Below are 17,156 nucleotides of genomic sequence, written 5' to 3'. Positions count from 1 at the left end.
AAGAAACAAAAATAATCACTACACCATTGCTGCTTTTTACACATTTACACATTTTTTTTAATGGTATAAAAATGTATGTCTTCTGAAAGAATATTTTGGAACGCCACTGACTTTTTTTTTTACTCAACAATTGATAACTTGATGATATTAATACACAATAAAACAGTTACAAGTTGTTTGTTCCACCAAAATTCAAAGAATGCAAAGAATTTAAGACAAGCTGTAATTAAAAACACATTATAAAAACATCTTTATCTGAGATCTTAAAGTAAATGTTTGCAACACCACAGTCATAAAGAGATTACAACACAGTTTCATAGTAGCCTGCTCATAGTACAGTATACAGTTTAAAACATGAACATCATACGTAACATCTTTGAAATATCATGTGACAAAGCAGTAACAATTCACGTGAAGGAAACTTTTTTGAAGGTTTTCTTGAAAAATAACAATTGTGTCACAATCAGACCCATCATCTAAAAAGATTTAAGGCCACTGGCTAAATATTTATGGAATAAAAATCAAAATCAGTTTAAAGTCCCTCTTCTTTGACTAAGTACTCTGGCAGAGTCTGAAAAGCAGTCACGGGTACAGTCACTGGAACCGTTAGGGATATGGTGCTAGGTTCAACAGTGGAAGGAGACACCTCGCTGGGAGGTGGAGGAGAAGGAAGTGGGTCGGTGTGAATAATGTTTATGTCACTGAGTTGCGGGGTGGCCGTGGGAACGTCTGCATGAGTCCGTAAGTGCTTGCGAAGGTAAGCAGCAAACAGAAACGCTTTGCCACAGTGGGCGCAGCTGTGTGGTTTGCTGGTGGAGTGGATCTTCTGGTGTTTACGAAGTCCAGATTTGTTAAGGAAGCCTTTGCCGCAGCTGTTGCAGACGTGAGGCCTCGGCTTGGGATGCTGCTTCTCATGCTCCTGCAAGTCTGCCAGCTGTGCAAACTCCGCCTGGCAGGTTTCACAGACATGTGAGCCCAGCGGCACAATTTTGGTAATCGGAGGAGCAGAGTCGATGGAGTGAAGATTTTCATGTGCCTGAACTTCTTCCCAGCTTCCAAATGTAGCATCACAGTGAGTACAGGAGAACTGAGGTAGAGTTGTGTGGGCAGTAAAGCCGGAGGCTGACCCGGCCTCTGTCTCCTGTTGTTGTTGTTGTTGTTGCTGCTGCTGCTGTTGTTGTCGTTGTTGCTGTTGTTGCTCAGAGTGCTCAGCTAGGTGGGTTCTCTCATGTTTGCGCAGGCTGGAGGACACCACAAATGACTTCAAACACTCCTCACATTTGAAAGGCCTCTCTCCAGAGTGCACGCGGCGGTGCTTGTTGAGGCTGGATCGCTCTGCGAATGACTTGTCACACTCTGTGCAAGAAAAAGGCCTGAGACCTGTGTGAACGAGCATGTGACGCCGCAGATCCCAAGATGCTACAAAGGCCTTGTCACAGCTCTGACATTTGTACGGCCGCTCTCCAGAGTGAACACGCTCATGCACTGCAAGATCGGCTGGCTGCCGGAACCTCTTGGAACACTTATCGCAGGGGTAGGGCTTGAAACCCATGTGGGCTCGCTGGTGGCGACGAAAGCTGGAGGGGTCAGAAAACATCTTGCCGCACTGTGGGCAGAGGAACGGCTTCTCGCCGGAGTGAGTGCGGAGATGAGACTGGTAGGAGGACAGCTGGGTGAAGCCTTTGCCGCACTGCTCGCACTGATAGGGTTTATTCTGGGAGTGAATGCGCTGATGGCAGGCTAAAGAGGAGGAGCGGGAGAAGGCTTTGCCACAGTCTGAGCACAGGTACGGTTTTTCTCCGGTGTGGGAGCGTTCGTGGTTTTTCAGGTCCTTCAGCTCCGTGTACGTTTTCCCACATTCGTCACAAGCGTATGGGCGATGACCCTGGTGGTTCCTTCTGTGTTTTCTGAACACGGAGGGGTCGGCGAAACTCTTGCCGCACTCAGCGCAGAAGTATGGCTTTTCTCCCGTGTGAGAGCGCATGTGGACCTTCAGTTTCGACAGGGTGGGGTAGCTCTTAGAGCACTGACGGCAGGAGTAAGGGCGCTCTCCACTGTGCTGCGTCATGTGGATCCTCAGGCATATAGCTTGCATAAAGGCCTTCCCACACTCTGTGCATACAAAAGGTTTCTCCCCTGTGTGTGAGCGACTATGGTTACGTAGCTCCGTGGGTGTCTTGTAGGCCTTGTGGCAGTCGGGACACTGAAAGGGGCGCTGGGCCGAGTGAGTGCGCTCATGCTTTGAGAGCTGAGCCTTGCTGGAGAACGTTTTAGCACACTGGGAACACGCGTGTTGCTGCTGACGCTCCTTTGCATGTGCAGAAAGCTTGTGGCTGCGCAGAGCCGACAGACTCCTGAAAGCCTCGGTGCACGCAGAGCATTTGAAGGAAGGTTTGGCTTTTGGGGGTCTGCCTCTGCCGCGTTTTTTTGCAGGCACCAGCTCTTCCTCTTGCTGGCTCTCTTCGTCCTGCGCAGGAGGGGTGTATTGCTCCGCGAGAGGTGGGCTGCCAGGCTGAGGAGAGGCCATCTTTAGATCTGCAAAGATATTTGTAATAATTGTGTAAATAAACTTTATTAGCAGGATGAATGATATGAGACTGATTATATATGAGACACCAGGCTAAAGTCCTGTGACAGATATGAATATGAGTGACTGATGATGGACCTGAGACAGATATATGTATAATAAATATGTATAAAAACATAATAACACAAGTATGCGGGTGTGCTTTAAATCACAAAATGGCTGGCATTAGGACCTCAGGGACAATAAGCTAACAGCTTTGATGCCAGAGGAAGTTGGCGATGTAATGACAGAGATCACTGAGTATGAATGACTGACGTGTGCCCGACCGGAGACAAGGATCAAGGATCAGCAGTCAGTGTAACGCTGTTTGACAACCGGATACCATATGTACGTATTCATTTTCGCTAGCTTTCTTGCTAAACACATTTTCAAACTCAAACTCAAAATGGCTGGCTTTAGGACCGGCTGCACCGATTTCACTCGCACACTGTCATCATCACCATCATGTCCGTGATTACACGGGATGGATTTAGCTAACTCCTGAAAAAAGGCTTTTCTTACCTGGATCAGGACATTAATAGTTGGTCGCTAATTCCTGGGGGGGAAAAAAGCGTCTAGGTAGACGGCTGCATTTCCAGAGACACGGTGAGTGTTTGCTGGCTGCAGGACAGGGGGGTGGTGGGGGGGGGGGGACGGCTCTAGGACCATGATGACGAAAGCTCCAGGCAAGCCAAGCGTGCAACGTTTTAATGCGTTTAACGGTTAAACTGTCAAGATTAAACCCGATAAATGTATTTTTAAAAACCCACAATTAAATATAAAGCTCATAATAAAGTGAATAGACTGTTATAATGCCAACATGCGTATCTAGTTGAATATATACATTTTTTTTAACAGTGTTCAGAAGCTAGCTCCGTGCTAATGTGCTTTAGGAGCGTTCCGGAAAGCAGCAGCAGCAGAATAATAACATTTGAGCTCCTTTATGTGTGTTTAACATTTATTTATCATTACTTTAACTGTAATATATATTAACTTAAAAGAAAATACGCCTAGGTTAGTTACTTTTGAGAGAGAGAGATAGGGGAGGAGGGAAGTATTTCCGTGCTGCACATTTCCTGTTTCCTAGCAACAAGAGCAATGTGGAAATGGGGATGGAGGAAGGAAAAAAAAAGACAATTGGAAAAAGGGGGTTGCCCTTTACAGCAGAAATAACGCTTATAAAAAACAATGAATGAAAACATATCCACGGAGGCTCGCGTTGAATCATTGCCGCTTGCAGGTATTTAATTTGACGCATTCGCTGACGCTGTGATTCCCGCGTTGGAGGGGGAGAAAAAAAACCGGACTTGGCTTTTTTTTGGTGCAATGTTTGTTTAGCTACAGACACGATGATGCTAACGTTAGCTCCCCCGCTCCCGTTGGACGTATTTAACCGTGGTTAGCTAAACGTGCTCGCTCTTCCCGTAGGTTCATGCTGTATTTGTTCATAATGTCGGAGGTCGTGTGTGTGTCTGCAGTGGCTGTAAATCTGTAGAGATGGAGGCGTTGGTCTGCGCCGGTTTATTGACATAGCTAGTTCAGCTAGCCTCCTGGTGCAGATATGTCAGGCTGGGCGCCGATTCTAGCGAACTGCATGCGATTTAATAAGCGTGTTCATGATGCCGGTTACTTTCTGCAGGAGATGCATTTAAACATAACAAAACCATGGGTGTGTTTTTTTCAGAGATGTATTGACTCAGGGATCAACAGTGAGGAATACAAACTATGAGGTATTGATACAGGTCAAGTTGTATTTTAGCATGATTACCTGAAGAAAGAAAGGAGAAATACATGCTTGAGTGTTTGTACATGACTTATTACTGTTATATATTCATTAATCACAGCTCTAACTGGCATCTCTTCTGTCCTCAACAGCACAGTTTACCTGCTTCTCCTGAACTCTCCTCATTGTATGGAGCTGTATCTCACTGACCTCTGCTGTGTTACCTCCCTGGAAGCTCCTCGGACCTTATTGTAAAGAACTGTCTTCTTTTTTTTTTTTAAATCACGGACAATAAAGGCGTCTAATGCATTTCCCTCCTTTATATTCATACACACTGTGTCCGGCGCACTCGATTCATTCGTTATCTTGTAATGGCAGTGCAAGAACCTGGCAGGACGACGGGTTTTCCTTGCAAACAATGTGGCATGGTATGTCCCAATATGCCCAGTCTGCTCGAGCACATGGACGCTCACCTTCAACAGGAGGAAGAACGCAAGTTTAAATGTGATGAATGTGGACGTGGTTACAGGCACGCCGGTAGCCTAGCGAACCACAAAAAGACTCATGAAGTGGGTTCCTTCCAGTGTAACGTTTGTGGTAAAGAAAACTCTAATGCTTTGGCCCTGAAGAGTCATCTGCGGAGCCACACGTCACAGAAAAAGTACTCCTGTGCAGAATGTGGGAAATCTTTTCGTCTGGCAACACAGCTGGCTACGCACGAGAGGGTTCATCTTGCCAGGCGAGTGAAGGAGCAGTCGTATAGAAAAGTAGACATGGATTATCCCACGCATGAAAATGAAAATGATCACCCACATCATCTCAGTGAACAGTCGACCAGCACTGGGATTCCTGCAGAAGATAGCCCAGCTGAGGAGAAGATGGAGGTTGTTTATAATGCACAATCTGAAATCTCTGATGATGCAGCAAATCGACCTTTCAGGTGTGATCTATGTGACAAATCATACATACACCATAGAAGCCTGACTAATCATAAAAAGACTCACCAAGTGGGAATGTTCGAGTGCACGGTGTGTTTCAAACTCTTCAATAACATGGCTGCCCTCTACAGCCACCAGAGGACTCACAAGGCAAGAAGCGGGACGGACCCTGCTTCAATGGGTGGGTCGTACTCGGGCACACCACTGGACCAGTTTTCACCTCAGAGTCAGGATGCCCAAGTCAATTTTTGCCATTTGTGTCAGGTTTTATTCCCCAATGATGAAGAGTTCCAGGAACACATCCAGATGCATAACTCTTCATCTCTGTCATTTGGACTTCAAGACACCTTGTCAGAGACCCACAATATATCATATGACAACAGTATCGCTTCGCCCGAGTCCAATTTTTATGCATCTCCTATAAATAACATCCCCTCAGTATCATCAATAGATAATCATGGAGTCTTTGATCAGCCGCAGGAGCAGATCATAAGCAACGGTCATGTGTACTCCGACTGCTCCAATAATCAAACACCATCTTCCAATAGTACTCAGGGAGAACCCCCAGTCATGGAAACAAGCATTCTCGATCCTGCCCTGTTGCACACACAAAACGCTGACAATGAAAGCGAAATGGAAGAGCCTTCGGCTGTAGATTCTGACGAGCGTCCCTTCAAGTGTCAAATCTGCGGGAAAAGCTACCGGCACTCCGGGAGCCTCATCAACCACAAGCGGTCACACCAGGTGGGGATTTACCAGTGCTCCATCTGCAGAAAAAATTATCCTCACCTGGCTGCCCTCAAAAGTCATCTCCGTCTCCACAAAGCTCAGCCTTCATCTTTTAACCTCATCGGTGAGGGAGATTGGCTGTCCTCAGAGCCCCTCACTCTGGATAACCAACAGGGCTGCTGCTTCTCCTCTCAAGATGAGGAGGAGGAGGAGGACGGCACTCATCCTGTGCTTGGTATGGATCAAGAGAATAGTGCTGACCACAGTAATGGGGCTTTGTATCATGAGCAGTTCAATCAGGACTTTTCCCAGCATATGCATCTACCTCACAATGAACACCTGATGCAGAGGCACATGTGTGCAGACTGCGGAGAGACTTTTGCGGATATTGCAGGGATTAAGTCTCACAGTTGCCCACTGCTACAGCAGCAGCATGACACTACTGGTAGTGACTATGACAGTAATATAAATTTCCAGGACAGTAATGGTCACTGTGCCGTTGGAAATCCAGGGAGTGATGTCGAGTTTCATGGTCTGAACGGTAGCCACGACCAAAGTTACTTTGAGCAGAGTTTCCACGACAATATGAGCAGCGATCAGCTGAACGGCGGCAGAGAAGGCGATAACGCTGATGATGAGGAGTACGACGATGGAGATCTTTATCAGTGCTCCATATGTGGAAACAGCTACACCAGCATGAGAGCTCTCAGGAGTCATCTCCGAGGGCACACCCAATCCCATGGTACTCCTGCAAGCTCAGGGCCTTCTTCCATGTCCTCCCATGAAGAAGTAAAAGATGAAGAGCCTGGAGAGATGATGATCTGCAGCACGTGCGGGGAAAGTTTTGCAAATAGGCAGGACTTGATAACTCATCAGCTTCTACACAACAAGGATGACGCAGATAACGTCGATCATTTACAAGTAAACAACAGTCATGTGTCTGGAGGCAAGGAGGAAGCACAGAGTATCATCTGCGGCAGCTGTGGCATCTTCTGCACCAGCTTCCATCACCTCGAGAACCACAACTGCACAGCTGAGAGGAAAGATGAGTCGACATACGATAAAGAGGAAATGAAAGCAAAAGATGTTACCCAAAATGAAGACGCAAGCCTTGTCAACGAAACTCCAGATACCGAACATCGACAGTACAAGTGTGATCAGTGTGGGCGGTCGTACAGACACGCCGGCTCTCTCCTTAACCACAAAAAGTCCCACAAGACAGGTGTGTTCAGATGTCTCGTCTGCCAGAAACGCTTCTACAACTTGTTGGCACTTAAAAACCACCAGAGGTCCCACTTTGATATTAAGAGGTTAGTTCCAATATTACATTTTTTCCCATGTTACAAACTTTTAATGCTTTTTGGAAATTATAAATAATTGTTAAAATACTAAGAGTTGCCTCTAGAGTGTTTTTTTGTGTGTGTTGCACATGTGTTTTGTCATCATGGCCCTCTGCCCTCTCTATTCACTGTTATGCAAACACAGAATTAACTGTACGCCATGTCTCCTCCTCCCCAGGCACACTTGCCATGAGTGTGGGAAAGCCTTCAAAATTCAGAAGCAGCTACTGAATCACCTGAGAAGGCACAAAGAGAACCAAGCCAAAATCCAGGAACTCAACAACCAGATCCAGGCTCTCATGCAGATGAATGGGACCAGGTCAGATGGAGGAATGCAGTCCTTAACTTCAAATGCCAATCAGGCTTTAACCTCTTCTCGACGCTGCAAGCAACTGCCCGAAGTAAAGAAGAAGGTACAAATGAAGACTGAGACTGTCAAATCAGAGAACACAGGAGACAGACGTCCGTTCGCCTGCGACCAGTGTGGGCGCACCTATCGCCACGCAGGAAGTCTGGTCAACCACAGAAACTCTCATAAAACTGGTGAATATTACTGTTCTGTTTGTAACAATACATACTCCAATCAACTCGCAATGAAGAACCACTTGCGCACCCATTTTGCATATAAAAAGCACTCTTGCCAAAACTGTGGAAAAGGCTTCAGGGGAAAGAAACAGCTATTAGCTCACGTTTGTGCAGACCTCAGAAAGGATGTGACTGGGGGCAGGAGGGGCGGAAAATCCAGAGCCTTCAAGTGTAAGGAATGCAAGCAGGCCTTTTTCTCTGTTGACCAACTGACAGCGCACACCTGTGACAGACCTTCAGGTAGCAGTGATGCACAAACAGAGATGTGTTCAAGTAAAGAGGAGCGGCCTTTCACGTGCAACATATGCAATCGCAGCTACCGCCATGCAGGCTCGCTCCTGAACCACAAAAACACCCACAAGACCGGACACTTCAGCTGCACCTTTTGCTCCAAGCCTTTCACCAACCCCATGGCTTTACGCAATCACACGCGCATCCACACTCAGAAGAAAAAGTACGTGTGTCTCACGTGTGGGAAGGCCTTCCGCCTCGCCAGTATCCTGCACAACCACCAGAGGGTCCACAACCGGGTGTCCAGTCACTTCAGCTGTTCTGCGTGCGGAAAGAGCTTCCAGGGCAGGTCTGGCTTGAAGAGGCACCGCTGCCGCAGAGGTCAGGAGAACTCGGTGAGAGCTGGAGTCCAGCAGTCAGAGAGGGGAGACAAGTGCTTCATGTGAGTTACTGTTTTATTGTGAACTAAGAATAGTCTTTTTTCATAGTTTTTATATATTTTCTATATGTTTAACAACGCTGTCCTGACCGGACTGATATATTTGCACTGACAAATTTAAAATAGTCCCTCTCAATACATATATACATACATATCTTGGCATCCTTTTTGTTTATTTTATGTGTTAATGTCAAAAACAGCCAACTGTTATTAGACTTTTAAACTACTGGTATCAATGTTTCACAGAGGTAAGGTAATATAATAATTATTATAATTAATAAATAATTCACTGTTGGTGTAATATTAGGTATTGAATATGGACATATCCCTGCTGCAGGTGTGACCTGTGTGGGCGCTCCTACCGCCATGCTGGCTCTCTCCTCAACCATAAAAAGACACACTCCGAAAACCTCCACCACTGTACCTTGTGTCTCCAGACATTTCCTGATCCTCTCACTCTACAGATACACTCCCAGATGAGGCGTCACTGCTGCCCCGAGTGCGGCAAGACCTTCTGTCTGGTCGCGCACCTGCAGAGCCACATGGATGTGCACTCGAAGGACCAGCCTGTAGTCTGCAGCATCTGCCAGCAGAGCTTTCCCAACGCAGCCAGCTACCAGCAGCACGAGGACATGCACCACGGGTCTCAGGACCCCTATCAACAAGAACCTGTAGATAACATCTGCTGGGACTCAGGAATAAATCAGACCATGGAGATGGATGGGATGCAACAGGAACAGGTTCCACCACCTTTATCCCATATTCCAGAAAGCATAGCCAACTCACAGAAAAGCAACGACTCCACTGGTGCAGAAGAGAAGAGCCACGTCTGCGAGCACTGTGGCCGCACTTACCGCCACGCCGGCTCCCTCCTCAACCACAAGAACAGCCACAAGACTGGTTCCTTCTTTTGCTCCGTGTGCCAGAAAGAGTTCACCAACCTGATGGCTCTCAAGAACCACCGGCGCATCCACACGGAGCCCAAGCGTTACCAGTGTCTGGAATGCGGAAAGGCGTTCCGCGTGTCCACTCAGCTCATATGTCACAGACGAATCCACACCAAAGAGAAGCCCTTCGCCTGCCTGCTGTGCGACAAGAGCTTTTCAAGCAAGTCCAACCTGCGGCACCATCAGAAGATGCACCAGAACACCCAGACCTACGACTCTTCTTTTAGCATGGATGCTAACGCGTTTATGGACTTGGACATGGGGTCTTTCCTTTGAAGTGGCAATCCAGAGAAGAGGCTGACTGGTCCTCTTATTTATCTGTTATTTATCCCTGTATCAATAATTGTAAAACAGTATTTCTTTTCAGAAAGTGCTCCTTGGTCCTGACAGAAGCTCCTTTGAAGACATGCAAATTTCATTACGGACTTCCAGTCTTACCTCCACAACTGATAGTGACATCACAGAAAGCTCTCCAGAGGGTCTGTTGGCTTCATAAGGCCTGAATGTTTTTCACAGGATCCCAGAATACGGGACGGGCGATGAAAATATTAGTCACCGCTCACTCCTCAATGACAAACCAACTGACCAAAGTGAACAGAACAGTGCAGCCCAGGTCCATCTAAGAACATTAACACTGATAACATGTTTTTGTAAGACTGTTCTAACGGTGATCTCTCCTCTCTTGCTATGTATAATTGTGTTCAGTGCCTCTGTAAGTTCCTTAGGAAACAAAATATACAAACTATATTTATCTCTGAATCCTTTTGTTAGCTTTGCCGTGTCGGAAGGACTGCTCACTCTCCTTATTGGATCTCACATAGGGCAAGCCTGTTATTATTAAGTCAAATACCTCTGGGTGTGTCCAAAGGTCAGTGGCAAAGTGATTTACTGAAATCTTATTATCAAGTAAATAGTCGTACAGCTAATAATATTCACGTTGAGTGACATTGTATGCTAAAATGGATGTATTTATTAATTTATTCCTGTTATTTTATGTGCATATTTTATTAGAAAAACCTTTTATGAATGTTGTAAAAAAACAAAAAAAAACAGAAACAAAACAAGAACTGTCCTCGAAAACTCATGTAGCCTTTAAGGAAGTTCATCAGTCGATTTGTATCTTTTGTTCTCAGTTACAACAAGCAGGAATGAATGAGCCAAGCGTGATTGGCATCATTGGCAGCACTCAGGGTAAACCTTCAAAAGGAACACACCTGATGTGTAAAACAATTTCGATCAGTTTCTGAACTGAGCATAGCATTTATTTCTCACTCGTGCCATTACCACTCTAATAATTTAGCCCATGTAATAGTCACTCACAACATTTAGTTGCAGCTCCGTTGGCAGCGCATGCTGTTGAATTATGATCCATCTTGAACCCCCTCGAGAAGCACCAGTTATGTTGAAGTGCCAGTGCCTAAAATGTAAGTCAACTGTAGCAGTTTAATGTGAACAAACCTCCTCTCACTGTACGTATTATACTGTAAACCACAGTGTTGATTTTATACTGTCATCACTAGATTTTCTTTTTAATTTATATGCTGGTCTGTGAATCTCCTCAGACACAAACGTCTTAAAGCAGTAGATAACAAAGGTATTTCCTACAGTGTGGTGAAAGTGGTTCCTTTTTGACTTTTCTTCCCTCACAGATACTTTATATGAATCAAATCTGTATTTTTGGACATATACGTGGCCAAAATACCTCCTTTCTGCCAAGCACAAGTATTACTACAAACATGCTATACATATATGAACCAGTTTCACCTTCACTGTCAAGTTCATGAACCACTTATCTTTGAAAAATGTGCAATTATTGATTCTCTGGTTATTTCTTTTGCCAAGTTGTCTAATGTGCCTGTTGTTCCTGAAGTGGTTTCTTCTCACAAATCGAGAAATCTAGCAAACGTGAACACACAGCCTTTGTTTTTGTTTTTTTATAACAAATCTAAAATTAGATTTTCTTTATGCCTTATTCATTTCATTCATGAGTATGTTTGGCACTGGTCAGAAGTATGAAATACCTCATGGAAAGCCCTGCCTACCTAGCAACTGCTACTTAATGCCTCATGCAGCTTAATTGTAGAGAATACACTGTAATCATAGAAACTCAGTTACCAGTTGTAAGACAAATAGAATGGATGAAGCATCGATTTTAAGGTTTTTATTTTGTAATTTGCTGATGCTGTTCTCTCAATTTTTTTTCTCTGTTTCTCTGCAGTTTGTTGTTTTCAGAGTTATATTTGCACATTTGTAGATTTGTAGCCTACGGAGGACAGGAAGTCTATAATAATTCAGCCAACCTGTTGTTGTTGTCAGAGTGTTGACAGGCAACAAGTCGGCTGTCCGATAGTTCACCTCAGCTAGTTTTGCGGGTCGTAAAATTTAAGCAATATGCTGAAAGTATTGTTTCAGTGCATGAACTGAGTCCATCTCATTTGTTTTGTCTTACCGTGTATCGAGTACAGTGACATCAGATTCAGCATACTGACACTAGCCTTGAAAACCCATGACAACTCACCATCTTTTATTAATTTGTTTGATTTCTCATGTGTAATAACTGTAATAATTTAGGTGATCACACTGTAACATATTTTCATACACCATGGTAGCCTACATGTAAACGGACACACGCACATTTGAGTTCAAACTGACTTATTTTTATATTTCCTCATCTTATCTCCTGTGGCACTTAACACGTTCACTCCTCTGTCATTGATCACAATCACCGCCCGGTATTCGTGACATGTGTTAAATCTCAGAGCTCTCTCTGTAAATATTAGAGCTCAGATATCGCTCAGATCTCTGTATGTTCACGGCAAAGAGTTTCTTCAGCAGGAGAAAAGTGATAGATTAGCTATTGTGTAATAAAAATAAAAAAAACATATACCACATGTTCTGATTTATTGGATTTCCAGTGCTCAAAAATGTCTGCTCACTATTTAATTCATATTTATATAACTATTTTGTCACTCTGAAACGTAGATTTTTACTTCTTTGTTAGAACTTAGTTTAGAATATAAGCAAATTATTGAACATGAAAACTAGTTGGGATTAATTAAAAGACTTGGAAAATACAAAGTGTTTGTCTCTTGTCCATGTTCTTCCAAATGATGGCGAATATACACCGACTGGCCTCTTCATTTGTACCCTTAGCCAGTGTGATTCAATACAACAACTCTGCCATAAATCCTACTTATGTTTCAGTTTTTGTTGACACAAGATATTAATTCTACTTTACGTTGTAGTTGCACAGGAGTGCATTATATTGACAGGTGTTTCTAATATTTTGGCCCTCATGTATGTAAAAATATTAGAAACACCTCTACAATCTCACTAGTAAAAATAATAGTTAAGCGAATACCTTTCTGACAGTAACTTCAACACAATTAGCTTCTCTAAAGGAAAATTTATGGCAGTTGTATTGAACTACATTGGATTGTACATGTTTAGCTAATAAAGTGAAGCTATTTTTGCAGTTTGCATATCAACAAGACGTGCATTATTATTGGAAATTGTCAGTTTTATTGTGAAAATACATTTGGTACACAAAGCAGTTTATAAGATTGCATTAAGTAAAAGAAGCCAGTGCATGTACAGTATATACAATTAGAAATAGAAAAGCAAGAGGAATAAGCAGAAAATGTTAGTTATTGCTCAGACATAACATTGTTGGCTGGCCTGGTGGAAGTTTAACACAAATCTTCACTGGAGTCCCTTTAAAACTGTGCTTGTCACTCGCAGTTGTAAAACAACACTGCAAGATACTTTAAAATAAATAATATAAAAATCTTTTTAAAAAAAAGAAAAGAAAAGAGGAAGTTTCTGTATTTTAAATGATTTTGCTGCCAGGGGGCAGGCAGTTTACCCACAAGCAGACAGATCGAAAATATGACCTGAAACTTTGTCAGTCACATTAAATATGTCAGTAACCACATACTGCATGGTGTTTTTGAAGATAAAAAACATCTTGAGCTATAAAAAAAAAGTGGAAAACAACAACCCTGCCCACCCTGGTTCTCGCTGGTTTCAATGGCTACAAAATTACAAACAGACATCTAGACATACATCTGTTTGGTTTGTTGCAAATCAGAAACGACAGGTCAAGAGTTAGTAAGCATAGTGATTGTCTAGCTCCACCTAAAAGAACACTGTAGGTGTCATTTTCGTCACTACAGTACATTATTTGCAACATATCCCATATGTTAGCAGTTTGGGATTGTATGTCTAGTGTTTCAAACATCCCGTCCTACAAGTGCTGGGACGGTACCGTGAATTGTGGGGTTGTGATAAGAGAAAGATCCAGCTAGCATCTCTGAAAACCTAGTAACATTAAAAACAGACAAGACAATATTGTAATGACCTGCAATACAGGGCCTGTGTTGGTCTCAGGAGACCCAGTAACAGTGAATGAATACAGTTTGCTCCCTTAATCAACAGCATTATCACTGTATGAGGCTTCTAAAGAACAGGTACATGGAGGTACTGGCAGGGCCAAAGGCTACAAAGACATTTCATCTACTGTAAAAGTAGCTACATTCAAATGGCCTTAATGTGCCTAACAGTATGTCTTACTCACATGTTGATTTATCTTTAAGAGACTGTTGTGGTAAAGGACCAGCAGGTAGACCTCGTCTAACCCCGCCGAATAGCAAGAGATCAAACTACAGCCCAGCAGGCAGCAGTAGCTGCGTTACATTCATCGGAAAACAGCACGATACATCCATCCTGCACCCGCTCTGCAGAAAGGACTGTAGTTTTATCTTACTTCTGATGATCAAAATCTCATTTAGGTGGAATATAAAGGCAAAAAATCTAACAAAAAGAATTATACCACTAATGTTGTAATGTTGTTACTATTACTACAGAGGTGTGAGAGTTGCTTTGTTGTATGTCCTGTGGTTATTCTTGGACCTACACTGAGCATGAGAACTGAGCACATCTCCTCACTCAACAGTCTAATAAATAAAAAATGGTCCAATTCTGGTCAAGAGATACCCTGCAGTCAGAGTATACAGTTTATGGTCCAGAGGTTCATCCGTCCGGGTCTGAACCAGTCGCTCCTTGGTTCTGTCACATCTGTTCCCAGAGGAAGATGAGGCTGCGGAGACAATGTCAACCATGAATTACGGGCAACTTATAACAAACAACACAAACAGACAAACAGCCCGATATGGACTTGACTGAAACGACATGAATTCAGTTTTTACTTAAAAAATCTTTTTTTGGTGCAACCACAAAGTCTCATTGCCATCAAACATTTGTAGATGAACACTTAACTTTCTAGTGTGTAACATTTAGGAACATCTGTATATACAATTAATCAGTATGTTTTCATTAGTATATAGTCACCTAACAATAAGACTTGTTGTGTTTGCGTTGTCTTATAACTGAGTCCTCTTCCATGGAGTCCACCATGTTGAGCCACCATTTTTCTACAGTAGCCCAGTGCAGACAAATCAAACACTAGCTCTAGATATGGCCTCTTGTTTTTTATGTGAATTTGGCAGCCAGAGTTTTTCTTACATGTTTGGAAGGAGAGGATGAGGCGTGCAACTTCACCACTAGGTGGCACTAAATCCTACACACTGGACCTTTAACGTCTAACTCCTGTTATGTCAAAGTTAAAAATACACTTACTGAAATGTTTAAGCTTGATAAAGTGGCCCCGCCGTCTCTTCAATGGGTTCTGTAATAAATCAAGACAATAATTAGCATTTTTTTCCATCCCAGCAAAGTGGTTGTTTATCTTATTTGTCTGTAAGAGGCTTTTTTTTCACAGCAGACATTTTGATGTGTCATAGTCGGAAAAACATTGGTAATAACATTAATGGTTGTTCTCTTCTATTTATGTGTACCAGTAAGTCATCACAGTGAGCCAGCATGTTTCAGGAACCTGAAACTGAAGCAGCTAAATGTAATTCAACCATCATTCGTGTAATTGTTTTCACCTGTGCTTCTCCTACAGCGAAAAAGAGCCTATTGTCTCTCAATATAAGCAAATAGATAAAAGTTATTCTTTGTACCATTTTTTGATTGTTTGTGACACAGCTGCAAAAGCCTTCATACCAAAAAAAAAACTGAACCGAACACAGATTGCTCATGTTTACCAAGAATTGCTTTGCACCAGGGACATGACATGATTTTTAAAGGATTGCTCAACAAAGTAAAAAAAAAAAAGTTTTAACAGAAGCAAAAGCAAAACACCCGTAAAATAAGGCACAGAGGAAAAACTTTCTTGTTAGGCATACACACAGAAAGAAACTAATAAAAAGAATTGCGCAACAGCTCTTTAACATCTAATTTGTCACCTCCTGTCGGTGAAGAGACTACAATTTGCTGCAAAGAAGTGGATTACAGTCTCAGTTTGGAAACATCAAACACTCTTTCTTTGTCATTTATGCTAAAAAAACATCTGATGCCTCTGTACATGTCAGAAAATCCACGATTCATTTCAAATGTAACAGATCTCACCACGTAGAGGCCTTTTGTTTGACTTGCGTCGATGCACCATGACCCCGATAATCAACGCTGCACCAACCAGCACGACAGCCAGCACTGAGAAGCTGGTGATGGCTGCAAGTTTCCACACATCAGATGACTCGTCCGTAGATTTACCTGTTGATAGTACGAGAAAGATTTAGACTGCAGCACTGATACCACCATATGACTCAATCATGGCATTTCCAGAGTATGATTCGCTGTCTTACATGTGTTGCATGATGGGGTCTTAGGGTACTGCTTGCATGTGGCACATGGCACGCAAACATCTCCATCAGAGTTCCAAAACTCTGAGTTGCCACATTGTCCTGCACACGGAGAGACATCAGACATCATGTGTTAGCTATGTCAGCTTTATTCTTTCATTCATTCACTTGGAAATAATGTGTCAAAAGGTATTAGGCTGTTTGTAAGTCATTGTTCATGATATTCAAATATTTAAAACTGCAAATGAACCATAACCAGGTGACTTGCAGGAGAAACTCAGCTGGAAGCAGCTCGTACAGTAAGTTTCACACAACACGTGAGAAAACCTTGTGGTTTTCTTTTTCTCATAAAATGTAACTGGGAAATTCCTTGGGGTCAGACTGCTGATGCAACTTAATTGCATGAGAGAATTACTCGGTAACTTCTGGTGCGTGAACGGGCAGGCAGTGTGTGAAGAGCAGGATGTGTTTTCAGAGAGTGCTTCCGCTGAATTGTTTTGCTTCTGTGTACGTGTGTGACTTCCAGAGAATAAACGAATGTGTCTGTGAGAAAGAAGTCAACGGCGGTTTGAGCTCGAAGAGAAAATGTCTACCTCTGTGGACACAATGGAGAGCTTCATCTCTTTTTATGGCAGCCAGACAGCTGAACAATTAAAGCTGTGCACTTCCCAGATGATAAGGAAGGAATTAGCCTGAAGATGTGACACAGTTAATGCAGATAGCAGGCTCAGTGTTGAGATTGTTTTAGTGTTTTAATATTGTCCGGGTTTCACTACAGCTTTAACATCCTGGCTTTGATTAAGAAGAGGCACGTATGCATTGATAGCTCAAGGTCATGCATGAAGAATATTGTGACATAAAGCAGGAAAAACACTTGAGCAGAACAATAATACAGCCTATACGATGAATGAAACAATACCAGACATGACAGAGCTACAGATAGTGTAACAAGGA

The 17,156-nt window shown here is 43.1% G+C and overlaps 2 protein-coding genes across 7 annotated transcripts; one reads left to right on the top strand and one right to left on the bottom strand.

Annotated features, from left to right (window-relative positions):
- Window positions 1–33: 33 nt before the first annotated feature.
- Window positions 34–3,221, bottom strand: znf668 (zinc finger protein 668). The gene is made up of 2 exons (XM_010736257.3): window positions 3,089–3,221; window positions 34–2,535 (listed from the first exon to the last, which is right to left on the bottom strand). The coding sequence occupies exon 2, from the start codon at window positions 2,525–2,527 to the stop codon at window positions 533–535; it is 1,995 nt and encodes a 664-aa protein (XP_010734559.2). The 5' UTR covers window positions 2,528–2,535; window positions 3,089–3,221; the 3' UTR covers window positions 34–532.
- znf646 (zinc finger protein 646) lies at window positions 2,652–12,387 on the top strand. 6 transcript variants are annotated; one of them, XM_027289278.1, is made up of 5 exons: window positions 2,652–2,914; window positions 4,251–4,296; window positions 4,442–7,266; window positions 7,475–8,554; window positions 8,889–12,387. In XM_027289278.1, the coding sequence occupies exons 3-5, from the start codon at window positions 4,661–4,663 to the stop codon at window positions 9,772–9,774; spliced, it is 4,572 nt and encodes a 1,523-aa protein (XP_027145079.1). In that variant the 5' UTR covers window positions 2,652–2,914; window positions 4,251–4,296; window positions 4,442–4,660; the 3' UTR covers window positions 9,775–12,387. The 6 variants fall into 6 exon arrangements, with proteins under 6 accessions (XP_027145079.1, XP_019117341.1, XP_010734558.2 ...); XM_010736256.3 differs by lacking the exon at window positions 2,652–2,914 and adding an exon at window positions 3,522–3,806; XM_019261807.2 differs by lacking the exon at window positions 2,652–2,914 and adding an exon at window positions 3,522–3,806 and having other exon boundaries at window positions 9,016–9,165.
- Window positions 12,388–17,156: the final 4,769 nt, after the last annotated feature.

The sequence above is a fragment of the Larimichthys crocea genome, chromosome XVI (assembly GCF_000972845.2).
Source record: "Larimichthys crocea isolate SSNF chromosome XVI, L_crocea_2.0, whole genome shotgun sequence".
Taxonomy (NCBI): Eukaryota; Metazoa; Chordata; class Actinopteri; family Sciaenidae; genus Larimichthys; species Larimichthys crocea.
Note: the sequence above shows the minus strand (reverse complement) of the source record. Positions and strands in the feature narration are given on the sequence as shown.

Bases quoted from the DNA above. Each gene is read 5' to 3' on its own strand.
- znf668 (XM_010736257.3), bottom strand. From the start codon at position 2,527: ATGGCCTCTCCTCAGCCTGGCAGCCCACCTCTCGCGGAGCAATACACC.
- znf646 (XM_019261796.2), top strand. From the start codon at position 4,661: ATGGCAGTGCAAGAACCTGGCAGGACGACGGGTTTTCCTTGCAAACAA. The intron at 7,267-7,474 runs GTTAGTTCCAAT...CCTCCTCCCCAG, and splicing joins TCCCACTTTGATATTAAGAG to GCACACTTGCCATGAGTGTG. The intron at 8,555-8,888 runs GTGAGTTACTGT...TCCCTGCTGCAG, and splicing joins AGGGGAGACAAGTGCTTCAT to GTGTGACCTGTGTGGGCGCT.